The 14,424-nt window shown below is 35.5% G+C and overlaps 1 protein-coding gene across 3 annotated transcripts in view; it reads left to right on the top strand.

Moving 5' to 3' along the window:
• SEMA3D (semaphorin 3D) overlaps positions 1-14,424 on the top strand; it is a 196,043-nt gene that overhangs the window by 98,147 nt on the left and 83,472 nt on the right. For 2 of the 3 annotated variants that reach the window (XM_036105527.2, XM_036105526.2), the window contains exon 4: positions 11,279-11,341. In XM_036105527.2, the coding sequence (XP_035961420.2) occupies positions 11,279-11,341 (63 nt within the window). Of the gene's footprint in view, positions 1-11,278; positions 11,342-14,424 lie in introns of those variants that run through there. The other variant, XM_078060099.1, reaches the window with a different exon arrangement.

Below are 14,424 nucleotides of genomic sequence, written 5' to 3'. Positions count from 1 at the left end.
TAACATCCTACACCATCTCTAGAGTCAGAGGAAGTAATGAAAAAATAATTTTAATAGTCCTCAAGAAAGATGGTCAATGGTGGACGGACATTTACATCCATTTATCATTAATTTATAAGTGATGCATCAGAAACCTGTTCATGTGCACATAATAATAATGAGTTTTTGACATTTGTACTAGATAATTTAAGGCCCTATGGTTTCTAAACAAATGATTCTTAACTACGTGGCATCTGGCACTTTGACTACAAATGAACATTCTCTACCCCAACCAGGCTTAAGCTATCCTAGTAATAATCCATATAAAATCCAGAGCTCTCTCTATGTAAACTCCAGGAGTTATATATATAAGCTGAAAATCTCTCCCTCTCTCCTCCTTCTGTCTCTCTCTCATTTTTTTAATGTAGTCATAGTTAACAGTAAATATATATATATATATATATATATATATATCTCCAGTACTCTGTTTGGTTATGTTAGTTAGTTGGACTTCTGAGTTAATGAATTGTTGGGATCCTTCCATCTGAAAATGTTACTCACTTTGGAAGCAGTTCAAACCATGCATGGGTGGAGTGAGTCTCTAAACCAGGATGTAAGCAAACAGGTCACAAAGGGGATGATTTATTAGACTAAGTACTGCTTTTGTATTCATATTATTCAAGGATTTGTTTCTTGGTTTCCTTTGCTTTTTTTTTTCTCTCTCTCTTTCTCTCTCTCTCTTTTTTTTTTTTTCCTTTTTCAAGTGGGCTATAAAGGCAGACAAGTAGATTAATGAGAAATAAACTTACTCTGAGACTACAGTTATTATTTATTTTACCTACTAACCTAACAGTGACTGGTATGTCAACTAATGGAGTGTAATCATAAACAACTTTATTTTACCTCCCACAATTCCTTTCAGTCTATTCTGTGGAAGCCTTCTCTGGATCTGTTTGGTAACTCCAGCAGGCAACCATGGTTTTCGAGGTCACTCTCGGGTAGTACAGGTGGTTGTCATCCAACAGTTAAAAGGTCCGGTCTGATGTAATAAAACTTTCAACCTCTGTTCCTTCTACCTTTCCCTGTTTGGACAAGCCATGTGAGGAAAGGCTCCGGGCAGGGAGATGTTCAGAGACTTCCCTTTGTCCCTATCTAGCACTCCTCCTCTTCTTGAAGCTTATTAAACATAGTTTATGACCCCTCTAGTCAAATCAGGAGAAGGGAGGAGGAGAGGGGTTTGGACAAGTGTCTACTCTACTGTCATTGTCAGAGGGACCTCACTTCTCAACTTTCTGGCCTTGTCAGATGTTTAAAGGTGACTTTTCTTTCCAAGTCATTCTTAGTGAGTTTTGGGGGGAATTTCCTCTTTCTGGAGTTCTTTCCCTTGCAGTTCTCTGGATAAGTGTGACTACATTTCCTCTCTGACTGGTATGCTCCCATTTTTTACCCTCTGATGGATTGCACTTTGACTAGATATTATGAAGTCTTTTCACTCAACATTCTTGAACAGGACCTAAGGTGACCTCATGCCATCCCATTTTTGAGCGAGCATGGCTCCCATCTGTTCCATAGAAAACCATCATGCGTCTTTTCCTGGACACACTCTAGAAGTTCAGGCTGATGTCAGTATAGCCACTGAGTCTGGTCTCTGTCTTCCCTGAAGCTTGTCAGTCTCTCTCTCACCTTTAGACATTCGTCTAAAATGTTCCACCAACCGCATGTTCAGCAGCAGGTACTTCTTGAGGTCCCGTCAAAGCTCCCTTCCTGGCACCTACTCCTCACCTTGGGGGTTGTAGGACACATTATAGAACTGTCTCAGGTGAAATATCCTTCTCTAGGGAAAGGAAAAAACTTTCCAATCTCCAGTTTCCATGTATTTATAGCTGAACATGGGTGAAATTATCCTTAGGATTCTTGGCCGCCTAATAGAAAGTTTTTGCTTCTTGACCTAGCATCTCATTTTTGGATTTTTACTCAGCTAAAACTTCCCTTTTAACATTTTGCCTTACTACCAAAGCCATAAAATGAGACCTCAAAAGGATGTTGTTTTACCTCCAAATTTAATGGGCATCCTCATTATATATCATTCCTGAAGTATACAAATTAGAACCATGGAGGCAACCAAAAGAAAAATGTTAATGTTCTTAGTAGTAGTATTTACCTTTTGACTATTAATAGACTCAAACAGAACATATGCTGTTTTACATCTTATTTCCCATGCTTTTCCATAGATTTCTGTTACAATCTGATTCCATTTTTCAATGATCTTTGAAATTGATCTTCAAATAGTTTACTTTCATTTTGAGATAATATTTAACATCTTTGTTCCTTTTTAACTAATTAAAAATCATTTCCCATGAAACTCATTTGTGTCAAAATTAAATATTATATATAAAATGTTCAGGGACGCCTGGGTGGCTCAGTTGGTTAAGGGTCTGCCTTTGGCTCAGGTCGTGTTCCCAGGACCCTGCTCTCTGGGAGCCTGCTTCTCCCTCTCCCTCTACCCCTTCCCCCTGCTCGTGCTCTCTCCCTCTCTCTCTCCCTCAAATAAATAAAAATCTTTTTAAAAATATTAAAAAATAAAATAAAATAAAATGTTCAAAGCATTACTGTGTTAGGTAAGATCTTTTAATGAGCCCCACCAAAAACTTAAAATCTATTAGTTAACCTTATAGCATTCAAGGAAGAAGCAGTATAATACTTAAAATTTTTCTGTTTAAAGTAATTTATGTTTGTTTTTAATATAAAAAATACTAAATATCTTTTGGGGGGAAGGAAGTTTTCCTATGGATTTTAAAATGAAAAAGCATTGTACAAAAGCAATATATACATTACACAGCCTACCTAAGATAACCCCATAGTTTTGTGGAATAAGTTGACACAACTTGGTTTTGCCTTGCTAAAACTTAGGTCCCCACATTTGCTTGAGAACTTGACTCTGCTGGTTATTTAACCACAAAATAATTGGAATTATTTAAAAAAAAAAACAGTGGACAAACATAAACACAACACACTTAAGCTAGAACTTGGACACTTCAAGAAGATTGTTTTTTGTTTTGTATTGTTTTTAGCAGAATGTTAGTAAAGTAATTCCATGTTTATAAATGTGACAGTTATTTTTGTTCGACTTAAAAATCATAATGCAATTTTTGTACTATTTTTCTCCTTATTTAACATCAACTCAGTATGTGATTGTGAAGATTAAGTTACTTAAAGTTCATTACTGTACCCCTGTTTTTAAGCACTTATATTAAGAAAATAACCAAGCTAAATGAGTTTGTAATTTTAAATGCAATAATTTTTTAGTGGAATATTTAAACACCCTTCTCTGCATAGCATGCCTGAAAAGCGCTTTGTTATTTCCCTTTCCTCAAGGAAATCTAAAACAAGAGGGTTTTCATACATGAGGATCCTGTACTTGCTTGCTTTATACTGAGTATAAGCAGAAATGCTTTTATACGACGTCTGAATGACCTTCTGACTCCAGTTCTATTAACTCATATCATGGCTGCATAAGACATTCCCCTCTAATGCTTTACCCTGTAAATCAATTATTTAGGGAGAAAGTCTCAGAATAAATAACTTCTCATTTAAAATCAAAGTTATTGATAAAAGAGAATTGCCACGTTTTTTATTCCTAGTGAATATTTGAAATTAAGAAAATACAAACATTGGAAACCCTGTGAACATCCCAATAAATTAACTTTTGTGATACGGCACCCTGCTTAGTGTGCTGGTGATTAATCTGTTCCTGTGGGGCACATGCTGTCTAGTAACCACAGAGGTAAAACAATCGCCTCGTTCATGGGTGTGCTGGCCCCCCAGCCTGGGTGCTGATGTGCAGGTCCCATCTGGTCCCTGTAACGGACTGTCAGGATGTTGTCAGACTTCTGCCAGAACTCTGACAAGAACTCCTTTTCTGTCTCTAATTTTAAGCGAAACTTTGCAGATCACTTTTCAATAATTATTGAGTGCTTACTACGCATGTGATACTGAGCCAGGTACTAAAGAGGGGGGGAAGTAGAAGCAATGCTCCTTGTCACTCAAGATCGGTAGTCACGAGGCTTCAGTGAGTCATATATTTAAGTCGTACGCTTAGGAAGATAATGAACACTGTGACCTATATGTTGTACAGAATGATAAAATCTATCCACAAGCATAATTGCACTTCCATTCACATGTGACTGCACCACAAATTCAAAATTACCAATCCCTCTGTGGATTTCTTAAAACTGCTTTTAGGTATCACGATACACTAGCATTCCTCTCACTTTCATGCAATATGTGATTATTAAGCTCCTATGACATCTCTAGCACTCTTCCAGATGCTGGGCATCCAGGGGAGAATAAAACTGGTTAGGTCTCTGTTCTCATGGTGCCTCCAGTTTCTAAAGGGAGTGTTTGATGGAGAAGAAAAAAGGAAACAAAAAAGAAAATATCACTTAAGTATTGTTAAAAACTGTGGTGGTAATCCTGGGGAAAAAACCTGTCTTCATTCATTCATTCATTCATTCATTCATTTTAAGTTTCAATTTAAATTCCAGTTAGTTAACATAGAGTGTAATATTAGTTTCAGGTGTATGATATACTAATTCAACACTTCCATACAACACCCAGTGCTCATCATAGCAAGTGCCCTCCTTAATCCCCACCACCTATTTCACCCATCCCCTGCCCACCTCCCCTCTGATAACCATCAGTTTGTTCTCTATCGTGAACACTGTTTCTTTGTTTGCCTCTCTCTCTTTTTTCCCGTATGCTTGTTTGTTTTGTTTCTTAAATTCCACATGTGAGTAGAATTATATGGTATTTGTCTTTGACTGACTTATTTCGCTTAGCGTAATACTTTCTAGCTCCATCCGCGTCACTGCAAATGGCAAGATGAAAACACTCCTTTGGCTGGTCTTCAGAGAAGGCTTTTCCGGGGAAGTGATATTAAAATGGACTTTTATAAGAAAGGACCATCCAGAGGAGGTCAGATATATTCCAAGTAGAACGGATTCATTCTGAGGATAGTATTGAGATAATATTTGAAAGCACTGCATTAGCTGCTCATGAGCAGTGAACTAGGTACTCAAATTTAGTATTCTAATTCCATTGCATTTCATTGATCGTTACACCCAGGAAAGGGTCCCAAACTAAATTTACTTGCAAAAGGAAAGTAGCAGATGGATATGATAAACACAAGTGGATTAGCATTCAGAGACATTGGGTGGAAGAAGGCTAAATGTGAAAGAGGCTTTGAGCTGAGTCCTGAAAAAAGGAAAGGGAGAGACAGTTCTCACCCAAGACTTCATGCAGGAAGCTACATGGGCAGATCATACCCAAACTTAAGAGTTCAAACTCCCATCCATAACACTCTCCCCCTCCCACCCCATTGCCCTCCCCCCCCGCCCCCACCAGCCAGTTTCAATTATGCAAGCTCTATTTTTGGTGCTGTTACCCTTATTTTTCAGTACTTCATTCTTTGAGCTCAGATCTCCTTCCCCTCTCTATTCCTGGAACCCAAGGCAGTCTTTGCTCCCTTGGTTATTCAAATCCTCTACCATATGGCATTTAGACCAACATTTTCCCAACTTTTTTTCACAACCATTCAAATACTTGAATCCTGTTATTTGATAGAGATGTCCATCTGCATTTTTAGGGCTCTGAATTTTTGTCCTTAATTAGGTTTTATGAACAAGTTGTAACTTTCCCTTCTATGTATTCCTTTCAGTTTTGGCATCTCTGAATTAGGCCAAGGGCCATTTGACTGACCTTGGACTGGCTAACTTGAGTCAATTAAATTGCTTCTCCAAAGATGTAACAAAGAGCAGATATAATTAGAATTTCCTTAAGATGTCGTTACAGGCCTTATCATTATTTGAATGTTTCTGTAACTTGCCTAAGATTAAATAATTAAAAATAAAGTGCCTGACATTTTCACCTTACTGAGTGATAACTGTTAATGAGTTTTATAAATTATGAATGAAACAATAATTGTTAGAGACATTGCAGTATTTACTTGTGAGTTTTTCTAACCTGTTTGTATTCAAAGGGAAGTAAAATTGCTTCAGAGAACAAACAAACAAAAGATATTTTGGATTTTGGATAGAGATAAGCAAATAAAATCAATATAAGATAATCAGATCATAGGTTCTATTTTTAAATGCATGCAGCTCCCATTATATTTTCATAAGGAAATTAATATTAAATCTCTTTTAAAAATGTGTTTAAAATATAACTTTATAACAGCTGAGCATATGTAAAGTGACACTGAGCACAATTTTCATTTCATTAGAATGATCTCTTATACTGGTAATCTATATTCTATAACTCTGAAAGAAAAAAAAAATATATATATATATATACATGTATGTATTTTTACCCTTACTGTTTTTTTAAAAACAATATGGAGGGCACCTGGGTGGCTCAGTCGGTTAACCGTCTGACTTTGGCTTAGGTCATGATCTCAGAGTCCTGGGATCAAACCCCACAACGGGCTCCCTGCCGAGCAGGGAGTCTGCTTGCCCCTCTGCTCCTCCCCCAGTTTAGGCTCTCTCTCTCCATCTCTCTCTCTCTCCAAATAAATAAATAAAAGCTTAAAAAAATTAAAAAAACTAATAATATGGATTGAATATTTGTATCATCTTTGCAAAGGTACACATATATGCACATGCATACACACCATGCACATGTGCATATATACACACACATGTGCACACACAATTTGAGTAGAAAAACATGAAAATGGTGGAAAACTTTTATATAGAGAGATAGAGATAGTGATTTATATGTCACATATATGCCACCTCAAAACATTGAAAAACAAACTATCACTTGAACATATTTCTGCCAACCCCATATAAGTATGAGGTTTTTTGTTGTTTTTACTTATTGTTTTGCTTGATTATATTTTTAGATTGAATTAAGTGAAATTTTGCTTCTTTAAATTCTTTACCAACAAAGAATTAAAAGGAGTATTTTTTAAAAGACGCTTTATTCTAATGACTAGGTGGTAAGTAAAAGAAAATCCCACTATAAATCATAATTAAAATGATAGCTTTTAAATATTGGCACAACTACAATGATTCTTTTTTTCCCCCTTTTAAGTAAATGTTTCAGGTCTGGAAGATAATCAGGTATCTCCTAGGTTGTTGTTATTAGGTAATTCTATTTGTGATTGTGAATTCTTGACAGCATTGTGTCAGAATAAGCCAGTGTATAATCTTAATGAATCTTTGTTTTGAAGGCTTATGTTATCTTAAGAAGTTAAATTATCTTTGTGATACTATCTTAGAATTACTGTACGATAATAATGATTAAAGGATAATTTCTATTTTTAACCGGGTCTAGACATTATGGTATTGAAGATAAATGATGAACAGTGAGATAACATTTTGGGAAAAAAATATCCTCTATAAACAGAGATTAGAAGATTTATTAAAATTGGTTTCTGGTGCTCAACAAATTCTCAGTGCTTGGGTATCTTTTCAGAACACTTACCCACTAATCAAAAACCTGATTCTCTGATGCTTGTAATTTTAGTTTTATTGCTTCATTAACTACGATGACACGCTTCACTTTACAATTATGTGACTGAACAATCAATTCAACTTAGAATTATATGACTTACAATTAATAGCTGAAAATGTACAACAAAACCATTAAAACATCTTTTAGAGATTTGTATTCCTTTGCAAAGAGAAGAAAGGAATCTGCAACTACTATTTTTAGTGTTAAGTTCTTAAGAAAAAATTAGAGTCAAAACTATTAAGAGCAAGTAATTGAAAACAGTGGAAAGTCGGGCTCTGTATGTTGGTCAGCCGCTCGGGGCCCTTTAGTGCTCCCTGAGCACGGTGGCTCTGTCCTCTGAGCTCTCTGCTCAGTTCGTATCTCTATGCAGTTACCTTATCTCTTTACAGAACTACCTTCCTAACTCAGTGCCACACCTTGCCAGACATACAGAGAGCCCTTTGTAAATTATGTGTGTAATGAACAAATAACTAATGAACAATACCTACTCTGTGCTAACTTTGGAACTTTCATTTAGATTTCAAAGAAGACATAAAAATTGCTTCCACGTTTCATCACTCTTTAAGTAACTCCCTCCTTTCTGAAGCCTCTACAAATGTATTGAAAATCCATTTTAGAAACATTTAGCTCATGATTTGCTTTAACTCATCACCCAATAAGCTGGTTCAAGGTTAAAAAAAAAAAAAAATAGAACCCTGTGATAATCTTCCTCCTCTTTAAATCTTATTTACTTAATATAGAAGAATTCTGTATTTTCCTTTTCTTTTTTTATAGAATTCATACCAATAAGATATTTAGATCAGAACAAATATCTATAACTATTTGTTCTAAATTTAATTCTGAAATGTGATTGAAACTTATCATCATAAAAAACAGAAAAGAATAGCATCTGACATATTGAAAAGACTCAAAGAAGTATTAATCTAGACTAGAGACCAAGTAAAATGAGCTAAAAGTTAAACTGACAGATCATGGATATGTATTCTGCATACCCTTCATTTTCAGTCCAGTGATACAAGGTTGTCCTTTGTAAAATTACTATAATATTCAAGAATCAGCAAGTATAGAGTTAGAGTTTTGCATGATGAAAGAATTCTGGAGATTGGTGGCACAAAGTGAATATACTTGACAATATTGAACTATAAAAATGCCTAAGATGGTAAATTTTATGTTATGTCTACTTTATCACAATTAAAAATAATAATAAAAATGAATCATCAAGAAAAAAAAATACCTTGAGAGAGGGTGCTTTGAGTTCACAAACCCAAATCAGAAGCAAACTACCATGAATTCAAGATGACATTTTTATAGGAGAGAAAAAGGACACTGGCTTCAGTGTTTTTGCTACTAATGGTTAAAAATAAGCAAACAAACAATTAAAAAGCAACTGGAAGAGGGACGCCTGGGTGGCTCAGTCGGTTAAGCCTCTGCCTTCAGCTCAGTTCTTGATCCCAGGGTCATGGGATTGAGTCCCGCATCGGGCTTCCCTGCTCCGCAGGGAGCCTGCTTCTTCCTCTGCCTCTGCCTCTCTCTCTGTCTCTCATGAATAAATAAATAAAATCTTGGGGCGCCTGGGTGGCTCAGTCATTAAGCGTCTGCTTTCGGCTCAGGTCATGATCCCAGGGTCCTGGGATCGAGCCCCGCATCGGGCTCCCTGCTCTGTGGGAAGCCTGCTTCTCCCTCTCCTACTCCCCCTGCTTGTGTTCCCTCTTTCACTGTGTCTCTCTCTGTCAAATAATAAATAAAATCTTTAAAAATAAATAAATAAATAAATAAATAAATAAAATCTTAAAAAAAAAAAAAAAAGCAACTGGAAGAAACTTTCAACTTTCCCACCAGCTGTGGTGTTCTATGTTTCCTCTTCATTCATTTATTTAGGACCTCGTGATTCTGGGTTGATGATTGACTATTGTCCATCAGCCTATGCATGGCCCATTTTGATTAATTTATTTACTAATCTGCATTACTCAGTTGTTTTAAATTGTGCATCAAATACCTGAAAAAGGCAACACCCAGAACAAAAGCTAAGATCTGGTAAAAACTGTTTCTTACCACAATTTAAGCCTTCTTTTTTCCAATCTGGGGCAACCATCATTCTGAATCCCATATTCATTACTCTCTTGTTCTTCTTTTTACTTATTCCATCTACTCATATACCTTAAAAGTGTCTATTTTATTTTAGTTTTATTTTTAACATTATTCTGAGGGGATCGTTCTGTTTGTAATTTGGGGGACTGTACTTTTTTACCTAATAACAAATTGCTAAGATCCACCCATACTATTTTTTATTGCTGTAGTCTATTTATATTCTATGGCTGGCTAATTTTCAAAATTGTATGAAAGTATAATTGCCATGATTTAAGCCATTTTTGAATAAATGGCATCTTTAGGTCCTTATTGCGAACCACATCAATGTTAGCTCATCACTTGAGCCTACTGCTGGCTCTACCAACCTGCGTAGATACATCTTTGGACTATAATTTGCAGCCTGTTAAAATGTGCTCTGAATGAACAACCTTGCTTCATTTAAAAATCATAGTAATTTTATTGAATTTGTCTATTAAGAGAGTTTGAGTGGTATTCTCTATTCTTCTCTATGTCTCTATTATTCAGAGACATAAAGCCCTAAAATTTTACTATGAAGATAATCCATATAAATATTGGTGACTTCTAAGTCATTTGTGAATTCCAGGTTTAACAAGACTCTTTCAGTGCATTCCCTCAGGATATTTTCCTTTTTCCTCACCCTATTAAGACATTTTCTGCTAACATTGGTGAGAAATATAATCAAAGTTTGTCAGGAACTCTTGGAACATATATTATAAGCAACTCAGAACTAACTCTTGTTTCTTCTTGCCTGTAGCTTAGCAGAGAGCGTTTCTTTCTTTAAGCTAATGGAGTAAAGTAACTGAATCTTATTTTGCAAAACCTTCTTGAAAGGGTTGCTAAACTTTGTTAAAAACAAAAGAAAAACCTGTGTGATAAATTCAAGACAGTTAAAACATGATTAAAAGCTACCAACCAAGGGATTTGCTGCCCTTATCCTTAATCATTTGCCCAAATAATAATTACTATGTGGTGATTGAGACCCCTTACTTCAGAGAGACTTGGGTCATATTTTGGCTTTGCCGGTGACTATGTTTGTGGCATGTTACTTGACATGTTACTTAATGGCTGTATGAATGAGTTTTCTGAAGTGAAAATGGGGAGAGTAAATACAGCCATCTCATGGGGTCATTGTGAGATTTAAATAAGATAATACATTAAAAAATGTTTAACTAAGTGACAGATGCATCTGAGCTCTATACATGTTAAATTTGTCAGCAAATCCACACTGGTCTTTGACTTGGGGTGATAACTTATGCTTGTAACAAAGTGCTCTTTCACACACTCCCCTGCACACATTTATAATGCCCCACCACTCTGAGTAAGTACAGAAAAACAGTGTAAATAGAATCTCTTGCTTAAGCAAATGCTATTCTGAAATTCTATCAACGTCACGATAAGAATTTATGACCTTCTCAACATAATTTATCTATTATTAAATACATTTAAAAAGAAATTAGAAGACTGAAATATACAAATGAATGGTTCTATAGTTTTTCTTAGAAATTTTTTTAGCGTGGCTTTGGAAAATATCTAAATCTCAAAAGTGTTACGTCATATCTAACATAGTTTTAACCTGATACCCACTCTTTAATTCAACACACTCATTTTCCTAATTAGAATTGTAGGGTGTTTTAGATATTCAGATTCTGCTGACACACTTTGAAATGTTTTACAGATTTATTGGTCCGCTGCAAAGGAACGAGTGGAATTATGTAAATTAGCTGGGAAAGATGCCAATGTAAGTATGAGACTTTAAAAATATCTTTGTTAAACTGGTACTGATATGATAATAAATATTTATATTGGTTTTTATTGAATTAATGGCATTGGTGTATTATTTTTAAGACTGCATAAACATTCTGTGTAAAGATTAAGAAGATATAAAATATTTCTGTCTTGCCAAAAGGAATGCCATTATCCTCAGAAATTTAGAAATACTGTGTATGTGGGGGTATAACTCAGGGGTAGAGCATTTGACTGCAGAAATTTAGAAATACTAGACTTTCTAAAGTGTTAATTCTGGATATTATTATTTTCTTCACACAAATCTCAGAAATGCACTTAAAATATTAAAAAATAAATCATCAGAAAATATACTTATAGGATTGTATATTTTTCATTTATATGCCTGTATTTTGCAAATGCACACAAAATCATGAGTATTTTAGCATCACAAACATATGAGTGATATTTAAGTTAATTTGGATTAAAATTAAACTTACAGCATCCAGAAGAAAAAATTCAAGAGTCGACATCATAGAGATAATAAGAACAATTGGGTGCAAATGAATGACATAACATTCTGGAATAAGAACTAGCAATAATTTACTCTAAAATTCGCTTAAGCATAATTACATGAAATAACTTATAAAGGATAAATAATGGGGTTCTAATAGAAACTTCTGGTTTAAGCTGCCTTAAGGGTCAGAGAAAACCTATAGATACACGCAACCAACTTAATTGCTTTGGAGGCATCCTGTCTGAATTGCTTTCACATTGTCCAAGTTGTCCTGCATTCTCCCCCACATTGTGTTGTCTGTTTTATCTCCAGTAATGACTGAAGAGTGTTGTGGTTCTTTCTGCCTCTTCTCCTCATCTCCAGATGCTCTGTGTTCTGCCCTGACTTCTTGCACTGTGGTGATAGGGAGAATTGCTTTCTCTCTCTCTCTCTCTCTCTCTTTTTTTTTTTCTTTGGCAAAGTAAATTACTTCCTGAATGTAACTGAAGATGAAAAGAGGTTCAAAACTTTTCAGAAACATGGGTATCTTGAGGCGTCTTTTGCAACATTCTCTAATGTTGCTGTAAACACAGTAACCCAGGGGTATTAAGCTGAGCAATGCCTTTATATTTAAAAACAACAAAGAGTGTGTGTTATAGGAAAGCATAATTAGATACAAAAATTCTCACTTTATCAATGTGATAAAAATAAAACAATGTGACACATGATGCCTCATATAATTGAGGGAAGGTTTAGGAAACTAAGAATTTGAGACAGCTGGTTTGCTCACCCATTTGTTCATGTATGTATTTATTCAACAAATATTTATTAAGAACCTAAATATGTAAATAAATATGTGTATGAAAGGATACAGTTTCTACTATCATGGAGCTTTTAATACATAGTAACAAAATGATCAAAAAAGAAACTTTTGATTATGCCCTATTTTGTTTTCTTTCAGTATTAAATGTTATCTTTTCAAGCACATTTATGTTAACAGAAATATATCAGAGGGTATTAGCATCAAAAGCAACAGAAAACAGTTTTTACATTTATTTTACTTGAAATGAAAAAGATCAAACTATTCTATAATATATTCTTCTTCCTCCCATGTCTCTAATCTCTTCACCCTGTTCAATATCTTAACTGAGCAGGTGCTCAGGTCTGCAAATCCTCAATACTTTTTTGGACTTGTGGGGAAAAAAAAGGTGCATTGGTTATGAGAGTTTTCAAAATTATTTTAATAACAGTACAAACATGCCATAAACAGCGTGAACACTTCAATATTTTGTGTTTTACCAGTATTGACTGTTTAAAAAGGAGGCAAGTAGGAAAAGGTGGTTTAAATTTCATCCAATAAACTAATGCCCATGTTCCCATGGAGTAGATGAGGGATAAACACTCAAGGTCAAACCATCAGTGGAGGTTTTAATTGTGACAGTGTTCTCATTTCAGTATGTTCACTAAATCTGGTTATATAGTAACTCAGTTGCCCCTCTGATTAAGTTAAAGCAAAGGGTGATAAACTTTTCTGGAGGTGGTATCCTGGAGCCTGTAGGACCGAGTATATGGAACCTATTCTTGCAATTCATTTGTATTTGGGAGCTACTAATCACCTTTAACCTTTAAGCACACCTACTGCCAGCTCAGGATTAGAGATATGGGGAGCTTTTCTCTTTTCACTGCAAACTGTAAAGTTTGATGTTGAATCATGTAGGGATAATACAGTTCTCTGTCTCCTTCTTTTTAATCTGTCACTTTAAAATAATAGTATATTTTAGTATTACTAAGAATGGCTAACACTTTTATAGCACTTACCCTGTTCCAGGAACAGCTTCCAGTGCTTTATAATCTCGTTTAATCCTTATAACGATATTACAGGCTAGATTTTATTATTATTCCTCATTTTGTAGATGAGAAGACTGAGGCCAGAAAAATTAAATGGCTTGCCCAGTATCACATATCTAGTAAATAATGAAGCCAGAAATTGAATCCAGAAGTCTTGCCCCATAATCGGTGCTCTTACACAGCACTGTGATCTACACATAAAGGCCTGAACTCTACGTATAAGTTCTTTTTTTTTTTTAAGATTTTATTTATTTATTTTAGAGACAGAGAGCGTGAGTGGGGCGGGGAACAGAGAGAGAGGGACAAGCAGACTCCACAGTGAGAGAGGAACCCAATGAGGGGCTCGTTCTCAGGACCCTGAGATAATGACCTGAGCTGAAACTAAGAGTCAGACGCTTAACTGACTGAGCCACCCAGGCACGCTTGTCACACAAAGCTTTCCATAACCTGACCCCTCCTTACGTCAAAGTCCCATCCCCTCCCCCCCCCGCAACCCCTGTTGGTACTTCACACTCTGGAAAGAACTGCCTAGAGTTCTTTTTTTTTTAATTAATTTTTATTGTTATGTTAATCACCATACATTACATCATTAGTTTTTGATGTAGTGTTCCATGATTCATTGTTTGTGTATAACACCCAGTGCTCCATGCAGAGCGTGCCCTCTTTAATACCCATCACCAGGCTAACCCATCCCCCCACCCCCCTCCCCTCTAGAACCCTCAGTTTGTTTTTCAGAGTCCATCATCTCTACGTAT

The sequence above is a fragment of the Halichoerus grypus genome, chromosome 12 (genome assembly GCF_964656455.1).
Source record: "Halichoerus grypus chromosome 12, mHalGry1.hap1.1, whole genome shotgun sequence".
Taxonomy (NCBI): Eukaryota; Metazoa; Chordata; class Mammalia; order Carnivora; family Phocidae; genus Halichoerus; species Halichoerus grypus.
This window is presented reverse-complemented; position numbering and strand designations above follow the sequence as displayed.